At 36.9% G+C, this 24,295-nt stretch overlaps 2 protein-coding genes across 4 annotated transcripts; one reads left to right on the plus strand and one right to left on the minus strand.

The window, feature by feature from the left end:
- The first annotated feature begins 556 nt into the window (after positions 1-556).
- On the plus strand, positions 557-11,587 carry LOC133516077 (probable ATP-dependent RNA helicase pitchoune). Its single transcript, XM_061848788.1, has 11 exons — positions 557-750; positions 2,220-2,300; positions 2,723-2,875; positions 3,179-3,439; positions 3,986-4,135; positions 4,295-4,459; positions 5,030-5,171; positions 5,819-5,978; positions 6,456-6,608; positions 10,369-10,539; positions 11,216-11,587. The coding sequence occupies exons 1-11, from the start codon at positions 660-662 to the stop codon at positions 11,543-11,545; spliced, it is 1,857 nt and encodes a 618-aa protein (XP_061704772.1). The 5' UTR covers positions 557-659; the 3' UTR covers positions 11,546-11,587.
- LOC133516079 (probable ATP-dependent RNA helicase pitchoune) lies at positions 11,582-22,688 on the minus strand. 3 transcript variants are annotated; one of them, XM_061848791.1, is made up of 9 exons: positions 22,260-22,648; positions 21,805-21,954; positions 19,959-20,123; positions 19,489-19,627; positions 18,929-19,091; positions 18,101-18,253; positions 14,723-14,890; positions 13,956-14,133; positions 11,582-12,106 (listed from the first exon to the last, which is right to left on the minus strand). In XM_061848791.1, the coding sequence occupies exons 1-9, from the start codon at positions 22,507-22,509 to the stop codon at positions 12,063-12,065; spliced, it is 1,410 nt and encodes a 469-aa protein (XP_061704775.1). In that variant the 5' UTR covers positions 22,510-22,648; the 3' UTR covers positions 11,582-12,062. The 3 variants fall into 3 exon arrangements, with proteins under 3 accessions (XP_061704775.1, XP_061704774.1, XP_061704776.1); XM_061848790.1 differs by lacking the exon at positions 11,582-12,106 and adding an exon at positions 12,254-13,520 and having other exon boundaries at positions 13,921-14,133; positions 22,260-22,671; XM_061848792.1 differs by lacking the exons at positions 11,582-12,106; positions 14,723-14,890 and adding an exon at positions 12,254-13,520 and having other exon boundaries at positions 13,921-14,133; positions 22,260-22,688.
- Between the last annotated feature and the right edge of the window lie 1,607 nt (positions 22,689-24,295).

Raw genomic sequence — 24,295 nt, forward strand, 5'->3', positions numbered from 1 at the left:
GTTTTCGCTAGAATATTTCTGAGGAACGGTGGCGCTCGAGTTGTACAGATAACGGAACTCTATATATCCAAAAACTTAAATCAAAATCTGAGAAAAAAAAAAACGAAAACATCATTAAATATGGTCTATATTTAATGTTGTTTTCGTTTTTTATGAAAATGTATGAAAAAAGCAATATTATTGTTTGTCCTTGTCACATTCTCACAATTTTTTAAATTCCCAACTTTAAATTGAGCAAGATGATTGGTCGGATTATTTGTTGCCCACCATATCCGACCAATCATCTTGCTGTGTTGCGTATGTTCTGTCCCTCACGGACGCACGCTAGCACATCTGTAGGATCCTACCATCTATGGCTCTGCACATCTACAAATGCATAAAATCATAAGTATCACACTTTAACACACATGCAAATTCAGTAATACACATTTGTTTTAAACATATATTGAGATACACTAACAATGATAAAATATTCCAAGTTCGTTTTCGTCCCATTGTCATAAAAACCGTCCCTTTTCAGATTACACACCGTCCGAAATTGGAGTTATGCGCTGGCAACACTGGCACTGTCAACGAGTCGAAGTATCGGAGCCACGTGCGGATTAATTCCCGCGGTTTGAGGTGCTATAAAATTACTCTTATGGTTTAATTACTTCAAAATGCCGACACCCGACAAAATCCTTTTAAGGAAAATTAAGAACCGTGAAAAAAAAAAATTAAAGTTAGCCGAGAAAAAATCGAGCGTGCCAGGTAAGTAACCTTAATTTTACCTCAGTAGGTTCATGTTTATTCCTCTTCTAGAAAAATATTACATACAAAATAATTTACAATTCGGAAAGCATTAACTGCAATATTTTTTCATTACATTCTGTGCCAAAACCTGTTATAGTTTTCTACCTATGTGTTTAGTATATAAAATGTATAAATAAGTGGGGATATAAAATATGAACGCTAATAATAATAATTGTATTTTGGGCAGCTGTTATGAAAATTGAGCCAATGGTCCACTTGTGTTCTCATCTCAATTCAATTCAATTCAGTGCATTTATTTGTCGAAAAGCAGGTAGTGTTACAAACAGGTGTTACATACAGATAATTAAGTGCTCCACTTTTGGCCATATTATGAGGCATACAAATATTTAACGTGAGTGGCGGTGTAGCTCATGAGATTCAATGTAGGTATTTGTCATCATCAAAATAATAAATTTCAACTATTTATATACACATGCTTATCAATTAATGTAAAAATTCTAATTTTTAAATGTCAAATTAAGGTATATATTTAAATTATATAATTTAGATAATATATGTATTACATGCATCAAAAAAGTTCGCTGTTGTTTAAATATTCGTATATGTCATAGTAGCACTTGGTTTTCAATAAAGTTTTTATCGTATTGCGGAATCTGTTTATCGGTAAAGTTTGTATCGATTCTGGTAGTTTGTTAAAAAATTTAACAGCCATGATAAAAATGCATTTTCTATAACGTGCGCAATTTGCACGTGGATTTAAAAGTGTATCTGTTTGCCGGAAAGTACGTGCCGGGTTGGGCTGTTTTTTAGAAAAACGACTGTCATATTTTTTTACGAATATTAGGCACTCCAGTATGTATAAAGAAGGGACAGTCAATATGCCAAGGTCTTTAAAGAAGGGTTCGCAGCTTTCCCAAGTCCGTATTCCGACAATGGCACGTATGCACCTTTTTTGCATACCAAATACTTGGTGCCAATTTGTTGAGTTACCCCTAAAAATAATGCTGAACTAATTCTAATTGTTCATTTTTAAATTTAATGTCTAATGTGTGAGGTTTTGCTTGTGGTTGTTGAAATAGTACAATTTTTGTTTTTGATAAATTAATAATTAAATTGTTTTTCTCAAGCCATTGCGTTGCATTTTCTAAAACAGTCGTCACTTCTTTTTCTAACGAGTTTAAATCAGAGCATTTAACGATTACTGTACAGTCGTCTGCAAATAGTACTGCTGGGTGCCGGACGTGTCTCGGAAGGTCATCTCCCCCCCCCCCCCTCCCATTACTACCTAAAAATATATTAACCCTAAAAATATATTATATACTACATATCTAACTCTCTACATAGGTTACTGGATGATCTCAGACTGCCACTTTTGAAAAGTTTTATAGATTTTTGGAAGAATATTTTTAATAGTGCCAACTGCTCCTAACCTTTAACTTAATTTGTATTACCTTACATTGTTATAGAGCCCACATCTGAGCCAGACTCAATTAAACATGTAAAGAAAAGGCCACATGAAAACAATGTGCCTGAAAACATACCAAAAAGTAAGTGCTTGGTTACCATTTTTTTTCTTTTCATCTTCATGTTTCATTCATTGATTCATATGTATTCGGTTTAAGTGCCAATATTCATCAAATATTATATTTGTCTTGTTGCAACACTCTACCAGCTCCTTCAGAACTTTTCAAGTACTCTCTTCCGTCAGGTAAACTTTCCCATTGTCATTAAAACACATAATGGAGTGTTGAAAATTATCCCTTACCTTTTCAAAGCGTTTTCAAATGGTTTATTACACTGATACAGATGAACCAAATAATTTGGTACGGTAAACCATAGAGAATTTGAAATAGAGGTGGATGGTCAAAGAAAACTTAGTAGCCACAAATATACTGCCATTTTTCAACACATAATTATTTGGCAAGCTCCATATTTGTCCCGTCTCTAATACTGAGATATATTTTTTTAGAAAAAAAGAAGAAGAAGAAGGTAAAACAAGAACCAGTGGAAGTAAAAGAAGAAAGCACAAAGAATGAGTCAGACAATGAGGATGGAAATGAGAGTGATGACAAGGTTGAGAAGGAACCAACCGAGAGCAAGCCAGACCCAGATTCAAGCCAATGTAAGAATATGAATATCAATAACATTGCCCTAGTCTTCATTCAACAATTTGTTGCCATAGATAATGTAACCTAACATAGCGTTACATCTTAAGAGGGTGTTGTTATGAAAAAAATTTTTTTATAGGTATTGCAACTTGGTTAATTTTTATTGGAAAGAAAGAAACTGAATAGTAAACTAATAAGTTGTAAGATTATTGTCTCTAACTTATCAGAGATTCACTTTTTGCACAGAATAAACTATAACTTGCATTCCTAAGTGATGAGGAACTTTATTACATTTAATTAATTCTTTTGGTCAACAGTACCAGGATCCAGCTTATGCCTTGGCATTTTATCAAGTCAAAATTTCTCCGCACTAGAGGGCAAAGTCTGTGAGGCAACACTCATGGGAGTAAAAGATATGGGTTTCACTACCATGACAGAGATTCAGGCTAAGGCCATACCACCTTTACTAGAAGGCAGAGACCTTGTGGGAGCAGCCAGGACAGGCTCTGGAAAGACTTTGGCGTTTCTAATACCAGCTATTGACCTTATTTACAAGTTGAAGTTCAAGCCAAGAAATGGTAAGTTTATGAACTTTGTGGTTTAGTAAGAATGGTAAGCTAGAAACACTCATTGCTAGTAATACAACTTGTTCAATTTCTGCATGTTTCAAATCATTCCTTTATCCCATACTGGAAGCAAGATGCACAATTTGTAACATTGTTTTGTCAATAGCCGTGTCCACACTGAGCGCGAGCGAGCAATACGCGCGAGGCAATTTTCTCACGCACAAAACGGCCAGCGTAGACATGCCTCGCGCATATGCTCACTCTGTGTGGACTTGCCTAATTATGTAGATGTTTTACTTTCATATGATGACAAAAAGGCGAATATGAGAACTGATTCCATACATCCAAAACCAATGTTTGTATTGAAGCTAGACCGAAGAGTCTCCAGTGAAAACTGTTGAGGCACATAGGATTTGTTTTAATGCAAATACTGGAGGAGTATGTTTAGAGTGGTTATATGAACACAGAATGGATATCTGATTTTGTTTAACAACAGTAAAATCTATGGTCTATAATATAACAATGTTATTGATTGAACCTTAACATAATATATTCCAGGCACAGGAGTCATAATTCTATCACCAACAAGAGAGTTATCTATGCAAACATTTGGAGTATTGATGGAGTTAATGAAATATCATCACCATACCTATGGGTTGGTCATGGGTGGTGCTAACAGAAGTACAGAAGCCCAAAAATTATCTAAAGGTATGAAATTTCATTATGTATTTATTTTATTACAATTATTACAGCCATACATGCCTATTTTAGCGATACTCCAGTCTACGTAAAATAACTGTACCTACTAGTAACTATTGTGCATCAAATCATATTAAAAAAAACTTGACAAGATGCTTTTGTTGACAGGTATAAACATTTTGGTAGCCACACCAGGTAGACTGCTAGACCATTTGCAGAACACTCCAGACTTCTTGTACAAAAACCTCCAGTGTCTAGTTATTGATGAAGCAGACAGGATACTTGAGATTGGATTTGAGGAAGAAGTGAAACAAATCATAAAATTGTTGCCCAGTAAGTTCGAACTTGGTTTTGTTATACAAATACAAAACAAAATTTTGTTGCTAAGCATAGATGAAATAGAGGATAACACACAAATCAGTTATGATGATATACTAATCAGCAAAGAAAACGGAACACTGGCCCTGTAATGAAAATTCTATACAATTTGACCCATTTCTATTGCTCTTGAGCTATAGTGTCCAGCCAGCTGTAGAGATAGTTGACCCCTGACCCCCTGTCAACAAACAGTCTATGCAGGGGGATCAACTATTTCTGCAGTTGACTGTAGTTCCTTCTGAACAGAACTGAGCTAATATCTAATCACGGCCGACATAGAACTTGCTTGTTTTGTATTTCTGGAGGTCTCACTTCGCTGGCGCATTTATTATGCGCAATTCTAACAAAATGATGCTTAGCATTAAGGAACACATAATAACGAAGATACTTGTACGGTTTGATGTTGATTTGCATTACTTTACAATAACTTTAACTCTCCGAATATGATTTGCCGTATTGACGCTCTAAAAATTATCAGCTGTTGTAAGTCTTGTATGCGATACAAATAAATGACTTCCCCCACAGAACGCCGACAGACCATGTTGTTCAGCGCCACGCAAACAAAGAAGACGGAGGCGTTGACAGCTCTGGCTGTAAAACACGAGCCTGTGTATGTAGGCGTTGATGACCACAGGGAGCAAGCGACTGTGGATAGTTTGGAGCAAGGGTAAGAATATCAATATAAATTGTTAATTTAATATTTTAGTTTTGTTAAAACTAATTATATTAAAGTTATTAACATTTATTCGACTCAAACATGGCCATAGAACTGCAATACTCTTTATCTGTAAGTAAAAAATCGATAGAAATTTTTCTTCAATAAATGCATTTGGCGTGACTTTGGTGACTTATTATGTACTGTCAAGTTAAGTGACCTTGGTGACTTTTAACTTGACAGTACATAATAAATTAATAATGCTCAGCTAAATAGTTGCACTAATAGGCCATAATTCATATCTTTAGGTAAAAAGATGTGAATTGTGTGCCCACCACTCCTACAAGACCATACATGTCATGGCGTAGCTACAATAAAACTATAAAAAAAACTGCAATCCTTTCTTGGAGCGAGATTTATATTGACGCGATTATATCAATACTGTTGACATGTGAGGGACATACCTTGGTATGATATGACAAACACCATAGAAATGCTTAAGATCCGATTTATAATATGCAAATCCAGTAGGTACAGTAATATTCATTTTCAAATATCATTATAACGTTACAATACTCTTTATTGCACACCCCATCCATCATTCTTACCACTTGATTGTGTTGTGTACTTTTTCTAAATTATTGTTTATATTTTTATAGTTACATAGTGTGCCCGTCAGAAAAGCGCATGATGGTCCTATTTACATTCCTCAAAAAGAACAGAAAGAAAAAGGTGATGGTGTTCCTGTCCACCTGCATGTCGGTGAAGTACCATCATGAACTGTTCAACTACATCGACCTTCCGGTGATGTCTATCCATGTTAGTATAAATATTACAATGTTATTTTTACATTTACGCAAACATCGAGATATCTAAGCATTTATTTATTTAGAATTAGATCTGACTTTAAATTTTACTGTTTTATGCAACAAAAGAACTCTATCGCAATCATGCTTACATATTTACAAGAAAACCATTCATATTTACCATACAGATTTTATTATTAGTCGGTAAACAAACATCAACATAAATAAAAGCAGGAAAAAGCTACGGCTTACATGATGACCATTCCAAATAGCTTTCAATTAAACTTTGTATTTTCCAAATTCCCAATTCCAATTTTCCCATTCCAAATTTTAAGAAATACAAAAACAGAACAAAAAGAAGTTTTCAACTTTTCAACCTAAAAAAGAAATCGTCCATTGCGACGATAAGAGGACTGAAATCCCACTTTCAATAAAATTGTGATATATATCAGTATTAGTTTAGTGGGACATGTAGTTATATGTATTTCAGGGTAAACAACAACAGACAAAGCGAACTACAACGTTTTTCCAGTTCTGTAACGCCGAAAGTGGTATCCTGCTTTGCACGGACGTGGCGGCCAGAGGACTGGACATACCAGCTGTCGATTGGATTGTCCAGTATGATCCGCCGGATGATCCTAAGGTATGTTTGTTATACATTATCTACTTTAGAAACTGCATATACGACGCTGCACACAATAAAAAAAATAGTATCATCATTATCAAACCAGTCTCTAAATGCCACAAAGGGACATACATACATACATAAATACCTACATACACTGATAATAGTATATTGTGCATACAAGGGTGGTAATTAAAGACCCGAGTTGGCAATATGACCGGAGTTACACACAATGTTTTTCATCACACTTGCGAAGAAAAAACTAAATTTTAAGCGAAATAATTCTTAAATACGGTGACATATCAAACATTCGTCCGCCATTTTGTAATTTCTTGACATCGAGGATTGACATCGAGGATAGGCATCGTAGGCACAGACCTACTCGGCATTCTGCCACGATTGAAAATTATGTAAAAATATTTCAAATGGCTGTTATGCTGAAATTAATCAAATTAAATAATTTTAAACATAAATAAAAATATTAAATTTACACCGTCAGTATTTTAAAAGTAATAGTACATTACGATACAAGTGCGAAAAATAGGAAATTCGAAACGAGTGGCGATAAATTAAAACACGACCGAAGGGAGTGTTTTAAATCGACACGAGTTGCGAATTACCTATTCGCACATGTATCGTACAACGTTTTACAGTACATATGGCCCTTTAAATGTTCGACACAGTAACGTAATATGCTACTTCTCGCACTAGTGCTATAAAGTAGCCCCATATGTACTGTAATAGTAGTTTATGTGACTGCTACATAATAAAAATATGAAAACACACGAGTGTAGGTTTAAGAAACGAACGAAGTGAGTTTCTTAAAAAGATTACACGAGTTTTCTAATGCCCAATTATGTACAGTTACATACACTATTTTATCTACACACATATTATAATCTTTCTATTAAATATTCACTAACCCAAATTAGGGCTTCGTTGCCAAATCGTTGCTCTCTTGGCGGAACTCGCGGATATGTGGTGGCGTCACCGAAATATTTTTATCGATAATTTTACACGAAATTTTTGCTATAGTTACCTTAAAAACAACAAAACATATTCATGTTATACTTAAAACTAATTAAAAGATAACTTAAATGTAAAAGCGGTAAATGAAAACTTTTTTCACGCATGTAGTTTTTTTTATAATTCAGAGACAAACTAGAGTCGGGTACCTATTTCCGTATCATTCAATACAAAGTATCATTGGAGATATGTCAAATTGTATGCAATAGACATTTTATTTCGAACTTAATTTTTAAGAAAAAAAAACCGACTGTGAAAGAACGATTATTGTTGATTTTGGATTTCATACAATGAAATTAAAAAGACAGCATCCTATACCTAATTATGTAGAAAAGGAGGTAACATGTTTTTTTTTGTCTCTGCACCCACCTTGTCACATTTCAGATTTGCCCTATGGTTGATTGGTAAGATACCCGCAATAGGGTATTCGACTGTATTTAAGATAAATTATTCCACACCATGCATGAAATAAAGCACCAGATAATAATTAAAAAAACTAAATCGGATAGAAATATAAAAATATGCCTTGAAACCTAACGGCTTGACAAACATGCAAAGAGAACAAATCGCCAAACGTGTACTATGCGTCGTTGAAGAGTTCCATTCTACTCATCATCAGCAGTTCCACTTCATCAAATGTCACTTTTTTAAATGTTAATGCTTGATTTGTTAAAGAAAATACAAAAATCACTATATGTATGCCTTTCACATTTGAAGAGTTCCCTCGATTCCTCATGGATCCCATCATCAGAACTGAGTTTTGACAAAAACGGGACCAATCTGTGTATATATAAATTCAATCAAAAAAATAATTTTCTAAATCGGTTCAGAAATGACGGAGTTATGGAGTAACAAACATTATATTTATATATATAACCGAATTGATAACATGATCACCTCCTCGTTTTGAAATCTTGAAGTCTGTTAAAAAAGGCATCTCGACTGATATTAGAATAGAGGTCAAATCGAATTGCTTTTATTTTTCAGAGATGTTCCAAATTTGAATGCATAACCAAATCGATTTTGATGTAGTTATGAATATGGAGGTGTAGGTAAGGAAAGAAATCTCCATATAGGGAGCGTGCATGAACTGTAGGAGGCAGCACAGGAGCCGTCAGATTTTTGGCGCGAGGCGTAAATGTGATGTTTATTGTTCCGATGTAGCCCACAAGATGGCAGAATCTACTATACACAAGAAAACACGTGACGTGTAAATGTGAATGTTTATTGTTCCGATTCAGGCCACAAGATGGCAGACCCTCCAACGCGCACGGTCCCTATACCAAAAAGTGTCATCAAAAAACCTTACATAGGTGGCGCTACAATACCTAGAGTACTTGCACAAAAAATCAAATCATAGTTAGCGCACTTCACTCCGTCAATAACGCCTAGGTTCTTAGGTACTCTAGCACTACTCTGGAGATATTTGGAACTATTATTAATAGCTGACAGCTGAACACTTTTGCAACAGTTCTACCATAAGAGATTGCTCTCCTTTTAATCCACACTCCATAGTTATGAAGCAATAACTACATTATCACAGATAAGAAATTTGTTGTAACGAAACAGTTTATCGTAATGTTGGCCATTATTTACGGATTTTGAAGGCATCATAGAGAGTTTATGATATGTGTTTAGATAAAACTCATTTATGCTACTTGGTTTGTATGAATAAGTGACACAATTAAAAAAAAAAAAGCTATAATTCCCCTATGGCAGGAGTTATAGCTTTTTTTCACAATCCATAACTCCCGCGGGAACTACCCTACAGACCTTTGTCCTTCAGTACACCTGCATAAATACCCTCCTTTGCGTAGCGCTGTCGGATATGGCTTAGGCCTGGCGCCCACTATCGGCATGGCACGGCGAGGGATCCTTCGGCATATTACCGAGGTGTCCTCAGACGCGGTGTCCAGAAATGCTAAGTCCTCGACATGTCTGAGACAATCGAATTTAAACTGTCGTGAGATATACTAACATTAAACTAATTCTACCAACTCCACTCACGTGTTTTTTTTTTTTTATTTTTTATTTATTTATTAAGAAACAAACAGTCTTACAAAACAGATAAGTATATAAAGTAACATCTTTCTAGTTATAGACCTATAGTTTCCTATATGTAAACAAATATTAATAAAAACTTATCACTTTAAGTATAAATTACAGGCATATGTATGAGTGACAGAATATGTTATAAGATCTTAATTAGTCACTCGCGCGATACGTTCGGACGAATGCTGTCGTAGTAGGCGGGCATAGTGTTGTGGTGTTTGAGTTTGGGTCACCTAACACTAGTAGCGACAAACACAGCGTGCGACGCGGCGCGGAGCAGTACATGAATCACGGCCGTCGTGAACGCTACTCGCACTGTTAGTGCTTGAGAAAGGAGACCTAGGCTCTTCAAAACATGTCGCGCGAGTGTCTAAAAACACGTGAGTAGGCGGGTCCCCACACAGCGAGCAGACGCGCGAGGCAATCTCCTCGCGCACAAACCGGCCAGTGTAGACATGCCTCGGCCGAGGCGGCGCGCGCGTTTTGCTCGCCTGAGTGCGCCAGTATAGTTTAGATGAGAGATGGCTCGGCATTCCCAAATACACCTCAGCTTGCCTGAGAACGCCTCTGCATGCCTGAGAACGCCTCTGTATGCTATAGAACACCTTGGCATGCCTGAGGAGGCTTCGGCGATATGCCAAATGAACTACAGTGCCATGCCGATAGCGGACACCGAGCCTAAGATTCCCCAATTCGACAGGAATACATCCACCGCGTGGGCAGAACGGCGCGCGGACTCGGGACGAGTGGGCACGCGCTGCTGTTCCTGCGGCCCGAGGAGCTCGGCTTCCTGCGCTTCTTGAAGCAGTCCAAGGTCACGCTCAACGAGTTTGAGTTCTCGTGGAATAAAGTGGCCGACATACAGCTACAGGTTGGTTTATTTCAATAGATAGTGATTCACATCGTAAGCATTGAAGTTTGCTATCCAGGCCAAATATTGTGCCCCTCCCCATTTCATTTTCTTGTTTAGATTTGACCGCTTTATTTGGGTGATTAATATTTATACTTGATATTTTCGCCAAATTGCAACAACATAAGAATAAGTAATCGTCATCATTTCATAGAAGTTTGACATTTAAAATAACACTTGCACTGGCTGCCAAAGTCGCTGCCAACTTATCTTGGTTTGACTGTAGTCTCTACACAGATATGATGGCGGAATTCCAAGTTTCCTAGTTAACTCAAAAGCCTAAAAGGAGTGCATTGGTAAAAATAAAGGGCAGGCAACATGTATATAATATGTGTATGTTGTTTTTAATTTTACTTATTGATTATCCTGTTACTAATTGATTTTAATGTATATTTTGATACTGAGTCTAATTTCTGATCTTAATTTTAAATGTAAATAGGCTTTGTTTTAATTTTTATTGTAATTTTATTTTTAAGTTAGTTTTAACTTTAATCTAGTTTTATTTTGACATGTAAACTAACTTTATGAATAAATGAGTATGAGTATAACGGCACTTTAAATTTCAATCGCTTATCATCGGGCGGGTTTTGTGCTTGTTTGCCACCGAAGTTGCCTCATGTTGCATTTTTTGTTACAGCTGGAAAAGCTGATATCGAGAAATTACTTCCTAAATCAGTCTGCCAAGGAAGCATTCAAGAGCTATTTGAGGGCGTACGACTCGCATCACCTGAAAACTATATTCGACATTGATACAATTGATATGGCTAAAGTCGCAAAATCTTTTGGATTTACTGTACCGCCCGCAGTTGAGCTCAAAGTCGAGAAGAAAGGGCCTCCGACGAAGCGCAAGGGAGGAGGCGGGTATGGATACTTCAAGTCACTGAATGCTCCGATGAGTCAAAAGAATAAGGCAGAGAAAACGAAGATCTACCGACAGAAAGGCGGTAACAAGAGATCAGTGAGCTGAAGTGTATTTTAAATTATAATAAATAAAACATTATAATTTACACCCACATATTTTATTTATAATTAATTCCGTTACAAAAAAAGTAACTAATCTGTACATAACAAAACTTGGCACAAACCTCTCATCTTACGCTACACTTGCCCTATGTGGTTAGAGACCTCACATGTACCGTCGTGTTTCATCTATTTAGGTTTCCTCACGTGTTTTGACTTTACCGAAAAGCTAATGGTATCAAATGTCACTCATGGAATAATTTTTATTTTGTGTCTTATAATATGTGACATAGAGCACAAATTACGCTCTATAAAAGATCAATCAACAGTAAGGCTAATATATAACCGATATGATGAAGTCTATCATTTTCCTCTTTTCTGTGACATAGGTCATGTCACCCGATATCGTTTATCACAGTCAACACTGTTGCTGTTAATGCTCGGATAAAGTTCAGTGTTTACAACAATATCCTGTATGATAACAGTAAATTGGCTATAAATAAAGAAACTGCAGTCTTCCTATCCTACGAAGTTGTGTTCTTCTCAGATTTCTTCTTTGGTTTGTTTACTGTGAATCTGTAGTAAGGTTAATCGTAGTTTAGTTTGTAATAGCAACATCTAGTGAGCTGCAACCTATCTATGAACGATCTCAGACTATATTTTCGATTTAAAACTGTACTCTGCAGCAGAATACTGCGCACCAGTGTGGCTTGAAAGTGCACATACCTATATATTGGACGTTAAGCTTAACGAGACCATGCGTTCGTTGCATCTCTGGCACTATCCGATCTACACCCGTCCACTGGCTGCCGGCATTGAGTCACATTGCCCCTGCTCACCTCCGACGACTCAAGGCGTTAAAGAGGGAGGCTGAGAAGATCACGAACAACCCTGTAATGCCTGCCCACCCCCTCGGCGATTAAAATCCCGGAATCCACCCTGCACTGAAGCTGAAAGTCTGAGCAGCTTTAACATTTCGGATAGGTGGAAAGCGGATTGGTCTGCTTAGGCAACACAGAACAGCCATATATCCGACCCGACTCAAAAATCAAAAGGGTTCGACCTTCCTCAGAAAATCTGGTGCCGCCTGAACAGGCCGAGAACCGGACATGGCCGCTGCAATTCAGCCACACACAAATGGGGATGGACGGCTTCCCCACTTTGCGAATGCGGAGAGGAAGAGCAGACCATCGAACATAGGTGTTTTTCACATTTTACTTCATCAATATTTTTTTTCCACTACTAAAAAATAATAAATAATTGTTTAGGAATGGTCAATTTCAGCTCTTTCAAATGATACCCGACCTAGTCACTAGACTTTGCAATTTTGCCCCCTCTTCATATTGGGCATTTCCCATAATCATAAATCTTCATTTGCAAATAGCTATTAAAAATAGAAAATAAAATAATACTTTCAATGTGTCCGTTTCAAATTTCAAATCCATAGCTTAAGTGGTTCTCGAGATATTTAGCGATGTGACAGACAGACCCTTCCTTCCTTCCTTTTGTACTTTTTTGACTGGATGTCTGTCGATACCCCCCGTCAGGGGGGTATGAGATGAGGGGCCGCTTCCGCCTTCCAGCTACGGCGGCTGTCGCGGGTCGCTCCCCACCGACCGGTGGGGAGGTCAAATGGCCGTCATTTGGGGGACGGTGTGTGTGGCTGGTGTGCCAGCTCTTCGCTACCGGTCGATATCCAACCCCACGACCCCTAGCCTGGTGATACCGTTTGAGCGGGGCCAGGTTTCGGGGCCGCGGTGAAAGCGACCGGTAGCTTAGCTGGCGTGTGCGGCGTGCTGGTGAGGCTGTGTCCGAAGTGTGTTGTGCTTGCTCTGCTACTGGTGTAGGAGGGATCGGGGCAAGTCCCAAGCCCACCTCTCCGGAGGTCTGGTGTTGTGGTGCGGCGCGATGTCCCGAAGATGGTCGTGGCCAGCGTTGTCCGCGCGGTCAAACATGACCCGTACTTTTTTTGATACGGAACCCTAAAAACGCACTCAAATCGGTTCATCCGTTAGGGAGCTACACAGTACGAAGCTGCAGACAATACACACATTGAACTAAGTTATTATAGCTCCTTAGCAGCTCCGTCAATTGTTTTTGGATATTATTTGCAATATTTTGTTACTTGAATTGACAGTTATTATAATATACCTTTTTCCTTCGGGGATCAATAAATGGGAAAGATTGGGAGGATGATACACATATTTGTTACTATTTCACGGAACAATAGATTTTGATTAACGCGCAGCAAAGGCAAAAAAGTAAACGTAACGTAACGATAGGGTAAGGGTAACTGCTGTCGAAGCTACTGCATAATCGCCAGAAGCGGTAATTATGTTAGGAATAGGAAAAATGTTACTAATCATGCAAAATTACACTTACAAAACGATAAGATGGTAAAGTGTATAAAAGGATACAGAAATCGTTGTGTGGTGTTTCCAAAAATCCAAAGGCTTTGGCTGCTAAATTGATATCCAACGTATTAATGTTGAATATCTTCTTCAATGGATGGCCTTTATAGCACCTCAGAAAAGAGAGATATGCCTTCCTTGCTAAGAGTTTCATTACACCGTTCTTGAGTATTAAATCTTCAAGCTGAAAAAGAATGTATAATATGATATATTAATGAATAAAGGTAAATGGTATGAGTTTCTCCTACAATTCGGGTGAGAAATCGTAATTAAATAAAAAATGCCCATGATTTATATTATGTCGTTGGTAAGGCCAGTAAAATGATACTAACAGTTACATGTCTACATGACTGCTGTTGACTTGTGTGTTGCCCCTCTCCGTGGTGGAAACTGGGATATGACTAGGTTTTTAGGAAGGATCACTAACAACTAGGCTGACCTCCCCTCTTAATATAACACTGTACCTAACATAATATTAACCTGATTTCTTCAACATTGCAATCATAATTCCAATTATCATTGCATTGGCGTGGGAAATTACATTTTTTCAAGGATTTTGACAATGTCCTTTCCCGCGGCAATGCAGCCGGCTGCAGTGCGAGGGAGCAATGTAGTTGCAATGGAGATCTAAGCTTTACCTATTACTCTCACAGTCGACCGGTTGGAAAATGCAAAGAGAACACGATTACTAACAAACGGCCTCCAGCCTTGAAGAAATAATGTGTAGGTACGTTGTTACTGCATTCCTTTTCAAATAAAAAAAGAACACCTACCATTCTTTGAACATCATCAGATGGGTTCTCAAAACTGTATTTATCTAAATACACCTTTTCAGTTTTTAAAAAACTTATGAATTCTTCTTCCTCTGGCCTTAATAATATAACGGCATTTCCGGTGTTATATTGGCCTCTTGCTGTCCGTCCAACCCTGTGAATATATTCCTAAAACAACGAAATAGTATTTTATACAATCGTGATATAATGCTATATAGGTAATGCTTTTCAGTCGAGTACGCCGTGTTTAGGCAACGAAGCTTGCTAAGTTTCCTAAGTAAGGTACGAGATTGAACAGCTTGATTATATCACTATTGTATACAGTACTTTGTCTACGAGTCATCTATAATAATACTTTTTTTACTATAAAACCTAAATAATTATTGAAAACAGGTAATTATCTCAGTAGACAAAAATGTAGTACAAAAGAAATAAACGCGCGACTCCGCCCGACCTCGGGCCGCGTGACTGGTCTTTTTCTATAGTTGACTACAGCGTATCGAAATGAATCTTATAGTTGAGTTGGGAGCCCATACATAAGAAGTATGCAATTATAGTTTGGTATACGAAATCTTAATTCAACCATTACAGACGGCGACGCCAGGCCAGCCGCCCCGCCAGTCAACGTGAATATTTTATAAATGCATAATAGACTCCTACCACGCTATATTTGTACAGTCTAGTTCATAAATAAGTATGTATTCATTTTTTTACCTTATTGCAATGGATTAAGTTGAAGAAATTTTTATAAGTCATAAATATTTATGAGTTTTATAACTCGACTGTATACCGACTGAGTGATCACAATGCACATACATCCCATAGGAGCGCCATACTGGACATGAGAATTTAGTGTAGTCGAAGATAGATGAAGCCAGAACTTTACCTATTCTTGGAATAGGAGCAGTTATCCCATGGTAGGACTTGCCCCAGCTGACCTTTTAAGTTTCGTATTTATTTATTGCAAGGGGAACCATCAGCTTTAAACTAAGTGCCTAAGCTCTAGTGTCAGACCATTTCCTGTAATATTTTGCTACTTATTATTTATTGAGTAAATTGAGTAGCTATATAGATCCTGTTATTCACCGAAGACTCGTAATGTCATGTTATTAAAGGTTAGATTTGACAAATCTGCTCGTCATCGTGGATGACACAAGCCATAATTGCTACGATCCGCTACTACACGAGCTTGTATAACTGCAACGATTTTGGCCATGGCATTTTTTTTTTTCGAAAATTAATATTCATCACATCAGAGTATGCAAAGCGATCTCAATTTACACGCAGTTGTATTTTTTTTTATTAAGGTTCAACTTTGGAATTTACTTTGTGATGATATGCCATTGTTTATTGGCGTGGCGCATGACGCATGCGCGACGATAATAATTGTATGTACGAGTAGGTATTAGCGAACAGTTCTACAGGCTAGGCTAATACTAGTATTAGTACTGGGTCGCTGGAAAGGTTGCACATGGACTATATTTTATACTCGCTAATTAGGGTAATTATAAGTGTATGTAGCATAGGCCACACTGAACTGTAATTATTTCTAATTAACAATACACATGCAGTCAATTCTGATAACTTTTAAACATTGATAACAATAAACCTAACAATAATTTCGAATGTTTTTAGGGTTCCGTAGCCAAATGGCAAAAAACGGAACCATTATAGATTCGTCATGTCCGTCTGTCTGTCCGTTTATGTCACAGCCACTTTTTTCCGAAACTATAAGAACAATGCTGTTCAAACTTGGTAAATAGATGTATTCTATGAACCGCATTAAGATTTTCACATAAAAATAGAAGAAAAAACATTACATTTTGGGGGTTCTCCATACTTAGAACTGAAACAAAAAAAATCTTTTTTCATCGATCCCATACGTGTGGGGTATCTATGGATAGGTCTTCAAAAACGATATTGAGGTTTCTAATATAATTTTTTTCTCAACTGAATAGTTTGCGCGAGACACTTCCAAAGTGGTAAAATGTGCGTCCCCCCTTGTAACTTTTAAAATAAGAGAATGATAAACCTAAATAAATATAATATGATGTACATTACCATGCAAACTTCCACTGAAAATTGGTTTGAACGAGATCTAGTAAGTAGTTTTTCTCAAACTTGCTATGAAATGATGACATGACTTACGTTAAATTAGGTCCGGAAATACTACATATCAGGTGGGATGAGTAAAGATGATATGTAAAGGAATTTCATACTGCCTTACACACCTAGGACTGCAAAGCAACCTTCTTTTGTTTTTTAACGTCAAATTGTGACAACGTCTTGGCATTCAACCATCAACAAATATAGGTACGGTACGGTGATCTGTTGTGTATATTCGTTGATTAGCAACAGCGGTGGCCCATGCGCCGAGTTACGCGCGTAAGGCTGCGCTGGTAGAGTGGCGAGCCGAGTAGTTCGCCACAAAATAAATTGACTACTATTTTTTGTTTTAATTGCAAGTTTGAGAAAAGCACTATACAAATCTCGGCGAGAAACGGGGTTGCCGGCCGCGTATCTCTACGTGTGGGGTATCTATATCTATGGATAGGCCTTCAAAAATGATATTGAGGTTTCTAATATCATTTTTTTCTAAACTGAATAGTATGCGCGTGAGACACTTCCAAAGTGGTAAAATGTGTGTGTGTGTGTATCCCCTGTAACTTCAAAAATAACAGAATGATAAAACTAAAAAAATATATGATATACATTACCATGCAAACTTCCATCGAAAATTGGTTAGAAACGAGATCTAGTAAGTAGTTTTTTTTATACGTCATAAATGGTACGAAACCCTTCATGGGCGAGTCCGACTCGCACTTAGCCGGTTTTTTTTAATTAAGTAAATATAAATAATGCATAAACATTATAGGACAATTTTACACAAATCGTGATAGTCCCACAGTAAGCTCAAAAAGGCTTATGTTGTTGGTAGGTACTACACGACGATATACCTGATGTGACCGCGACGAGAAAAACTTCCCACTTTGTCGCTTGCCATAAGGATGCCTTGTCAGGTTATCCGTATAAGCAAGCAAATCTGGTCTTTATGGCAAGCGACAAAGTGGGACGTCTTGCCGCATTCAAACATTATAGAGCTATAATATGTATAAATACTTATATGCATAGAAAAAATCCATAACTCGGAAAAAATATTTGTGATAATGTTAACACACAGAAAGAAATTACCTTTGCCAGGATTCGAACCCGGGACCTCCTGTTTCGTAGGCAGTTTCACTACCGACCGACTAAGCTAGGGAGCCGTCAAAACTAAGCCCTTAAAAAACTAAAATAGAAACTGAATATACGATATATTTTTCACCAAGGGTTTTTATCATACAGTAGTAATTTTAAAACCAATGTTGCGAGTTATACCTTAGGGTCTGTAGGAGGGTCATACTGCACGATCCAGTCGACGCTCGGTATATCCAATCCTCTGGCCGCGACATCAGTGCAAAATAGGGCTCCACTTGTAGCTTCGACAAAGTTTTGATACGCTTCCTTCCTTCTAGCTTGGCTTTGCCGGCCCTAAAAATGGATTTTTTGATAAAGATACATTTTAGTAGATACAATATAGTTAAAACAAGTTCTGCTATATTTAAGTAAAATGGCAGTACAAAACTAGGACACTTAATCTGCCCAACCCTGTAGATATAATATATGCGGTTGTCATGTAATGACATGGTTTATTTATTCAGCCTTTATAAGCTATAGGTGAATACACTACCATTATTTTGGACTTTATTTCAAAGCAATAGGATTCATATTAATGTAATTTCTGACGCCTTACCGACTTATTTACCTGTTAAAGGGACTAACCAGGTTGACCTAATTATTACTCGTGATAGTTATAGCTTTTAAAGGTATGGGTATGTGAGTTTGGAGTCGCCAAAATTTAGATCAGTGGTTTCCAAAGTTAACTGGGTTCCAACCTACCTAACAAAAACTGCCATTTTTAGGGCTCAACACTTGGATATCTTAAAAAGGGAGCATAAGATATTATCAGTAACGCTCAGATTTCCTAGTAGTTCCAGGGCCCACTTAATATTCACTCGTGACCATAGTTTGGGAAATCCTGATCTAGATAATATCCCTGAGGCGCACCGCGCGGCGACGGTGTCCTCCCCTAAGATTTCTCGAATCTAGTGCGCAAATTGTAAATGTCACTTTGCATTGGTGTAATCATAGAAGCAGTTTACTTACATGTATGCTTAAAACTGAAGCTTTACAATGATTCCTAAAGAATTCATAATGGAAGTCTACTGATTTGCATGATGAAAAGAACACCATGACCTTTAGCTTCTTGCTTTTTCGAAGCATTTTGTATAGCCATGAGAGCTTCTGTTCTACAGGAGCTATGTAATACCTAAAACATAAGGTAAAAAAGTTTAAGTAAAACAATGAAAAAGCAACTATAATATGCATAGTTTTGATATTGATGTTTAGACAAATGAAGCCATAACTCGCAATTTAATGTACAGTTGAGATGTGACAGTGATTTTGTGCTAGAGACGACGGATTCGGAGCTAAAATTACTTATTGACGTTATATTATTACATATGATTAAATTAGTTTATTTTTATTTTTTAAGATTAAATTCTCTATTTATGTTACATGTACGTCTTTGGGTCACAGACTTAAATATGTGTACCAAATTTCAACTTAATTGGTCTAGTAGTTTTGGAGCAAATAGGCTGTGACAGATGGACAGACAGACAGACAGATGCACAAGGAGGTACAAAACCCTTAAAATTATGACATACCCTTGCTTTAGACCAGTGACAGTGGACTGTGATTGGTCACTTGTTGATATTACCACCGGATCTTCCCTCAAAGCTAACCTTGCCAGATTCTTCACATTCCTGTCCAGAGTAGCACTAAACAGTAAAGTTTGCCTGTTTCCTGAAAAAAAGGTTAGTCTAGTTATGAACTTTTACTATGACACCATTAGAAACAACCCAAGAGAAATTTTATGTCAAGTAGCAAAATCCATAACTAGCCTAAATATAGTAAGAGTAGGTAAGTACAAATAGTTAATGATTTTATTGCATAACAATAACCCTTGGAGTGGCAGGCCGGGTCCCGTTTATGTGATTTAAATTTTAAATTTGATTTATTGAAATAAAATCAAAATTCAAACAACTCAAAAACAATGTTTGGCACTTGAAGAGATAACAAACTGTATGTAATCAACCGTTCACTTGGGACTTGGGATTTCTCAGCTAATACATACTTGGAAGCAGATTAACTATCCCTGTGATGTGTTTCTCAAAGCCAGCTTCAAGCAGCTTGTCCGCCTCATCCACAACAAGGCATTTTAAATTGTTCACATTAAAACATTTAGTACTCTGTAGATGGTCCAACAGACGCCCAGGAGTGCTGACAACAATATTAATCCCTAAAATGTATGACAATATATAAAAAAAATTAAACAAAGGCAGACAATGTTCCAAAACAATAAATTTGTATATTCTTAGGCTGCAGCCTAAGGAGATACAGACAGAATGTCTAAGGTCTATGTCAGTAAACAATTTGTAAGTTTTCTTAAATCCATTCTTATTATATTTTTTAATTCTTTATTTACCTGAATGACTTGTGTTCTGGTTGAGTACTAAGTATTAAAGTACTTCTTATTGAATTGTGATGATAATGTTTATATTTATATATGTATATCTATTGATATTTATTATATGTATATATATGTAATATTATTATATAGGCTACATGTTTCAATTATTTACTTGTGTAATGATTGAACCATTGTTTACTTTTTTTTACATAGTATTCGTTTGTCTTTCATGTTTTACTTATGAGTACTCTCAATTTCTCAAAGGTTGACTGGAAGAGATCTCTTATAGGGATAAGTTCGCCTTTGTACATTGCCATTATTATTATTGTTTTTTTATTGTATCTTTACCTGTCCCTTATTAACCGACTTCAAGATTTCAAAGGGAGGAGGTTATTAATTCGGTGTGTTTTTTTTGTTTGTTACTTCATAACTCTGTCATTTCTGAAACGATTTTAAAAATTATTTTTTTGCTTGTATCTATATCTAAATCGCAGCCAAATAACACTAGACCCTACTCATAGTGTTGAGTTCCTGCCGGTGAGTAAGGTTGCCAGAGCTCAACGAGGGTGGATGGGGGTTAGGGTCGGCAACGCGCATGTAACTCCTCTGGAGTTGCAGGCGTACATAGGCTACGGATACTGCTTACCATCAGGCAGGCCGTATGCTTGTTTGCCACCGACGTAGTATAAAAAAAAAAAATATATATATATACAGATTGGTCCCGTTTTTGTCAAAACACAGTTCTGATGATGGGATCCATGAGAAATCGAGGGAACTCTTCAAATGTGAAGAGCATACATATAGTGATTTTTGTATTTACATCAACAAATCAAGCATTTACATTTAAAAAGTGACATTTGATGAAGTGGAACTCCTGATGATGATCAGAATGCAACTCTTCAACGACACATAGTTCATGTTTGGCGATTTGTCCTCTTTGCTGTGTTTGTAAAGCTAATTAGATTTTTTAAGACAAATTTTTGTCAAGTTTGAGTTCTGACAATGGGGTCCATGAGGCATTGAGGGAACTCCTCAAATGGTAAAGGCATTATATATAGTGATCTTAGTATTTTCATCATCAAATCAAGCATTTACATTTATAGAAGTGATATTTCATGAAGCGGAACTGCTGATGATGAACAGAATGGAACTCTCCAACGCCGCATAGTTCACGTTTGGCAATTTTTCTCTTCGCATGTTTGTGAAGCAGGTAGGTTTTCAAGGTACATTTTTGTCAAGCTTGAGTTTTGATGATGGATTCCATGAGGAATTGAGGGTACTTCTCAACTCTTCTAAGCAAACTTATAGCCATTTTATTTCATGCATGGTGTGAAATAATTTATTTTTAATATAGTTGAATACCCTATTGTGGGTATTATACCAGTCTTTTTAATTTCATTGTATGAAATCAAAAATCAACAATAATCTTTCTTTCACCAGTCTCCCTCATTGAAGTCGGTTTTATTTTCTTAAAAATTATGTATAATAAAGTGTTTACATACATACATACCTTTTTTCAATACTAACAAATCTTTAGCCTTTTTCTCTCCCCCAACAATTAAAGAGTATGTTAGGTTAATATTAACAAGTAATTTCTTCAATACTTGATGTATTTGCAGCGCTAACTCCCTGGTTGGTGTTAGAATAATGCAGCCTGTGCCTAAAATAGAGAATAAGATTAGTAGAATGTCTTGCTTCTATTCAGCATGACAAAAACTAAAAGCAATTCCGTTGGTACATTTTTCCCAGATTTTTATCAATTACCACTCTGGCAGAAATTTAACAATGTTGTAAAAAAAATAATTTAACCTCAAATAGATAATTTTGTATCAACTAATATTAAAACACCGAACACCATAAGACAACATTATTAATAATTTATTGAATACATTAGCTTATTAGTTTTTTAAACTTTCACAGAAATTGTACGACGTTTTGAGAAATTAAAACGTGTTTGACACTTACCATGTTTGCTGGAAAATCTAAGTTGAATTAATCTTTCAATCACAGGGATTAAGAATGCCAAGGTTTTACCACTCCCAGTTTTTGCCGTGCCAATAATATCTTTAGCTAATAAAATATATGGAAGTGATTCAGCTTGAATTGGAGTTGGTTTTGAAAGCCCCATAAGTTTCAAATTTTCTAATAATTGATCACTAACTTTGCCTTTTAACATTGAAAAAGTAGATCCCTTGATAATATCTTCAATTTCCATGCTTAATACAATGCACTTTGGTCACACAAAATAATTTAATAAAGAATAAAATAAATAAACTCCGAAAACACCTTCGCACCATTCAGTGACATTGACATGACATGTAATGTATAACTTTTTTTTCGTACTTCTGGACAAGCTAAGACCATAGGCCATACTGCCTTTAACATTTATACCTTAAAAAAAAGCGGCCAAGAGCGAGTCGGACTCGCCCATGAAGGGTTCCGTACCATTTATGACGTATTAAAAAAACTGCTTACTATATATATTCATATAAAAAAATATATGATATACATTACCATGCAAACTTCCACCGAAAAGTGGTTTGAACTACTTTGAACGAGATCTAGTAAGTAGTTTTTTCAATACTTCATAAATGGTACGGAACCCTTCATGGGCGAATCAGACTCGCACTTGGCTGCTTTTTTTTCTATTTTTGTGTGAAAATCTTAATGCGGTTCACAGAATACATCTACTTAGAGTGTGTGCGGAAAGAAAAGAGTCGTGGAATGTATTGGGCCCCATACATTCCACGACTCTTCTCTTTCCGAACAGACTCTACCAAGTTTCAACAGTATAGTTCTTATAGTTTCGGAAAAAAGTGGCTGTGACATACGGACGGACAGACAGACAGACAAACATGACGAATCCATAAGGGTTCCGTTTTTTGCCATTTGGCTACGGAACCCTAAAAAGTAACGTTCAAAAACAGGTAACGTACCTAAAGATACACCTTCCTGGATTAAGTAACGGACGATAAACGCAGCAATACGTAGAACTCGTAGAAGTACTGTTTCCTTCAAACTGGCCGTCGGCGACCGTTACACATAACGTGGTAACTCAGGTAGAATTACCGGTACTCAATACTCATGTTCGTCGCGGTATCCTGAAATTTATGACACGGCTCATGGGAGCCTGGGGTCCGTTTGGCAACTAATCCCTAAAATTGGCGTATGCACTAGTTTTTACGAAAACGACTGCCATCTGACCTTCCAACCCAGAGGGTACACCAGGCCTTATTGGAATTAGTACGTCCGGTTTCCTCATGGTGTTTCCTTCACCGAAAAGCGACTGGTAAATATCAAATGATATTTAGTAATGATAATAATGAAGACCTTTATTCAAAAATTTTAAACATTGGTATGTACATAATAAAAGTACACAATAATGCTTACAAACTAGGGATCAAGTTACAAACTAATTGAAAGGGAAAGTGGCTCAGCTAATGTCGGCGCCAAAAGGTCTCGGGGCACATCGCCTAAAGACTTCCAGCAACGAACGCTGTAATTCTGCCACCGCCGTAATTTGTACATAAGTTCAGAAAAACTCAAACCCCTTTGAGCCCGCGACCTCCGGAAGTCCGGATTGCAAGTCGCACGCTCTTACCGCTAGGCCATCCGCGCTTCCAGGTACAATTACTAATACTGTCAACAAAAAAAATATTTCGTACTTTCTTTTAAACGCTCACTTTAATCATTTTTTTAGTGATTATATGTATTAAATGTAAGTAATAAAAGTAGTTTTAAAGCTCTGGTAGCCGAGGGGTTACGGCGTCAGAGGGGTGATGCGGGGAAGTGGGCCGGGAGGTAACGGATAACTTGAAACGAACAGGTAAAGATGCAATTGTGTAAGCAGCTCTTTAACATTAACAGTTACTTAGATTTAATTTTTAATGTTTACATTATAATTCGTCTCATTCTGCCACATAACTGCGTTCTGTAATTTCGCCGCTATCACTATCAACTAGAGATGCGACGAATATTCGGCCACGATTTCACTATTCGGC

The sequence above is a fragment of the Cydia pomonella genome, chromosome 3 (genome assembly GCF_033807575.1).
Source record: "Cydia pomonella isolate Wapato2018A chromosome 3, ilCydPomo1, whole genome shotgun sequence".
In the NCBI taxonomy this organism is placed as follows: Eukaryota; Metazoa; Arthropoda; class Insecta; order Lepidoptera; family Tortricidae; genus Cydia; species Cydia pomonella.

What these genes read in the sequence shown, in the direction of transcription:
- LOC133516077 (XM_061848788.1), top strand. Translation starts at nt 660, where the DNA reads ATGCCGACACCCGACAAAATCCTTTTAAGGAAAATTAAGAACCGTGAA. An exon ending in AGACCCAGATTCAAGCCAAT is followed by an intron (nt 2,876 to 3,178) that starts GTAAGAATATGA and finishes TTTGGTCAACAG; the next exon opens with TACCAGGATCCAGCTTATGC. An exon ending in TTCCGGTGATGTCTATCCAT is followed by an intron (nt 5,979 to 6,455) that starts GTTAGTATAAAT and finishes TATGTATTTCAG; the next exon opens with GGTAAACAACAACAGACAAA.
- LOC133516079 (XM_061848790.1), bottom strand. Translation starts at nt 22,509, where the DNA reads ATGGAAATTGAAGATATTATCAAGGGATCTACTTTTTCAATGTTAAAA. An exon ending in GATAGTTAATCTGCTTCCAA is followed by an intron (nt 19,628 to 19,958) that starts GTATGTATTAGC and finishes CCTTTTTTTCAG; the next exon opens with GAAACAGGCAAACTTTACTG. An exon ending in GTCACTGGTCTAAAGCAAGG is followed by an intron (nt 19,092 to 19,488) that starts GTATGTCATAAT and finishes CTTATGTTTTAG; the next exon opens with GTATTACATAGCTCCTGTAG.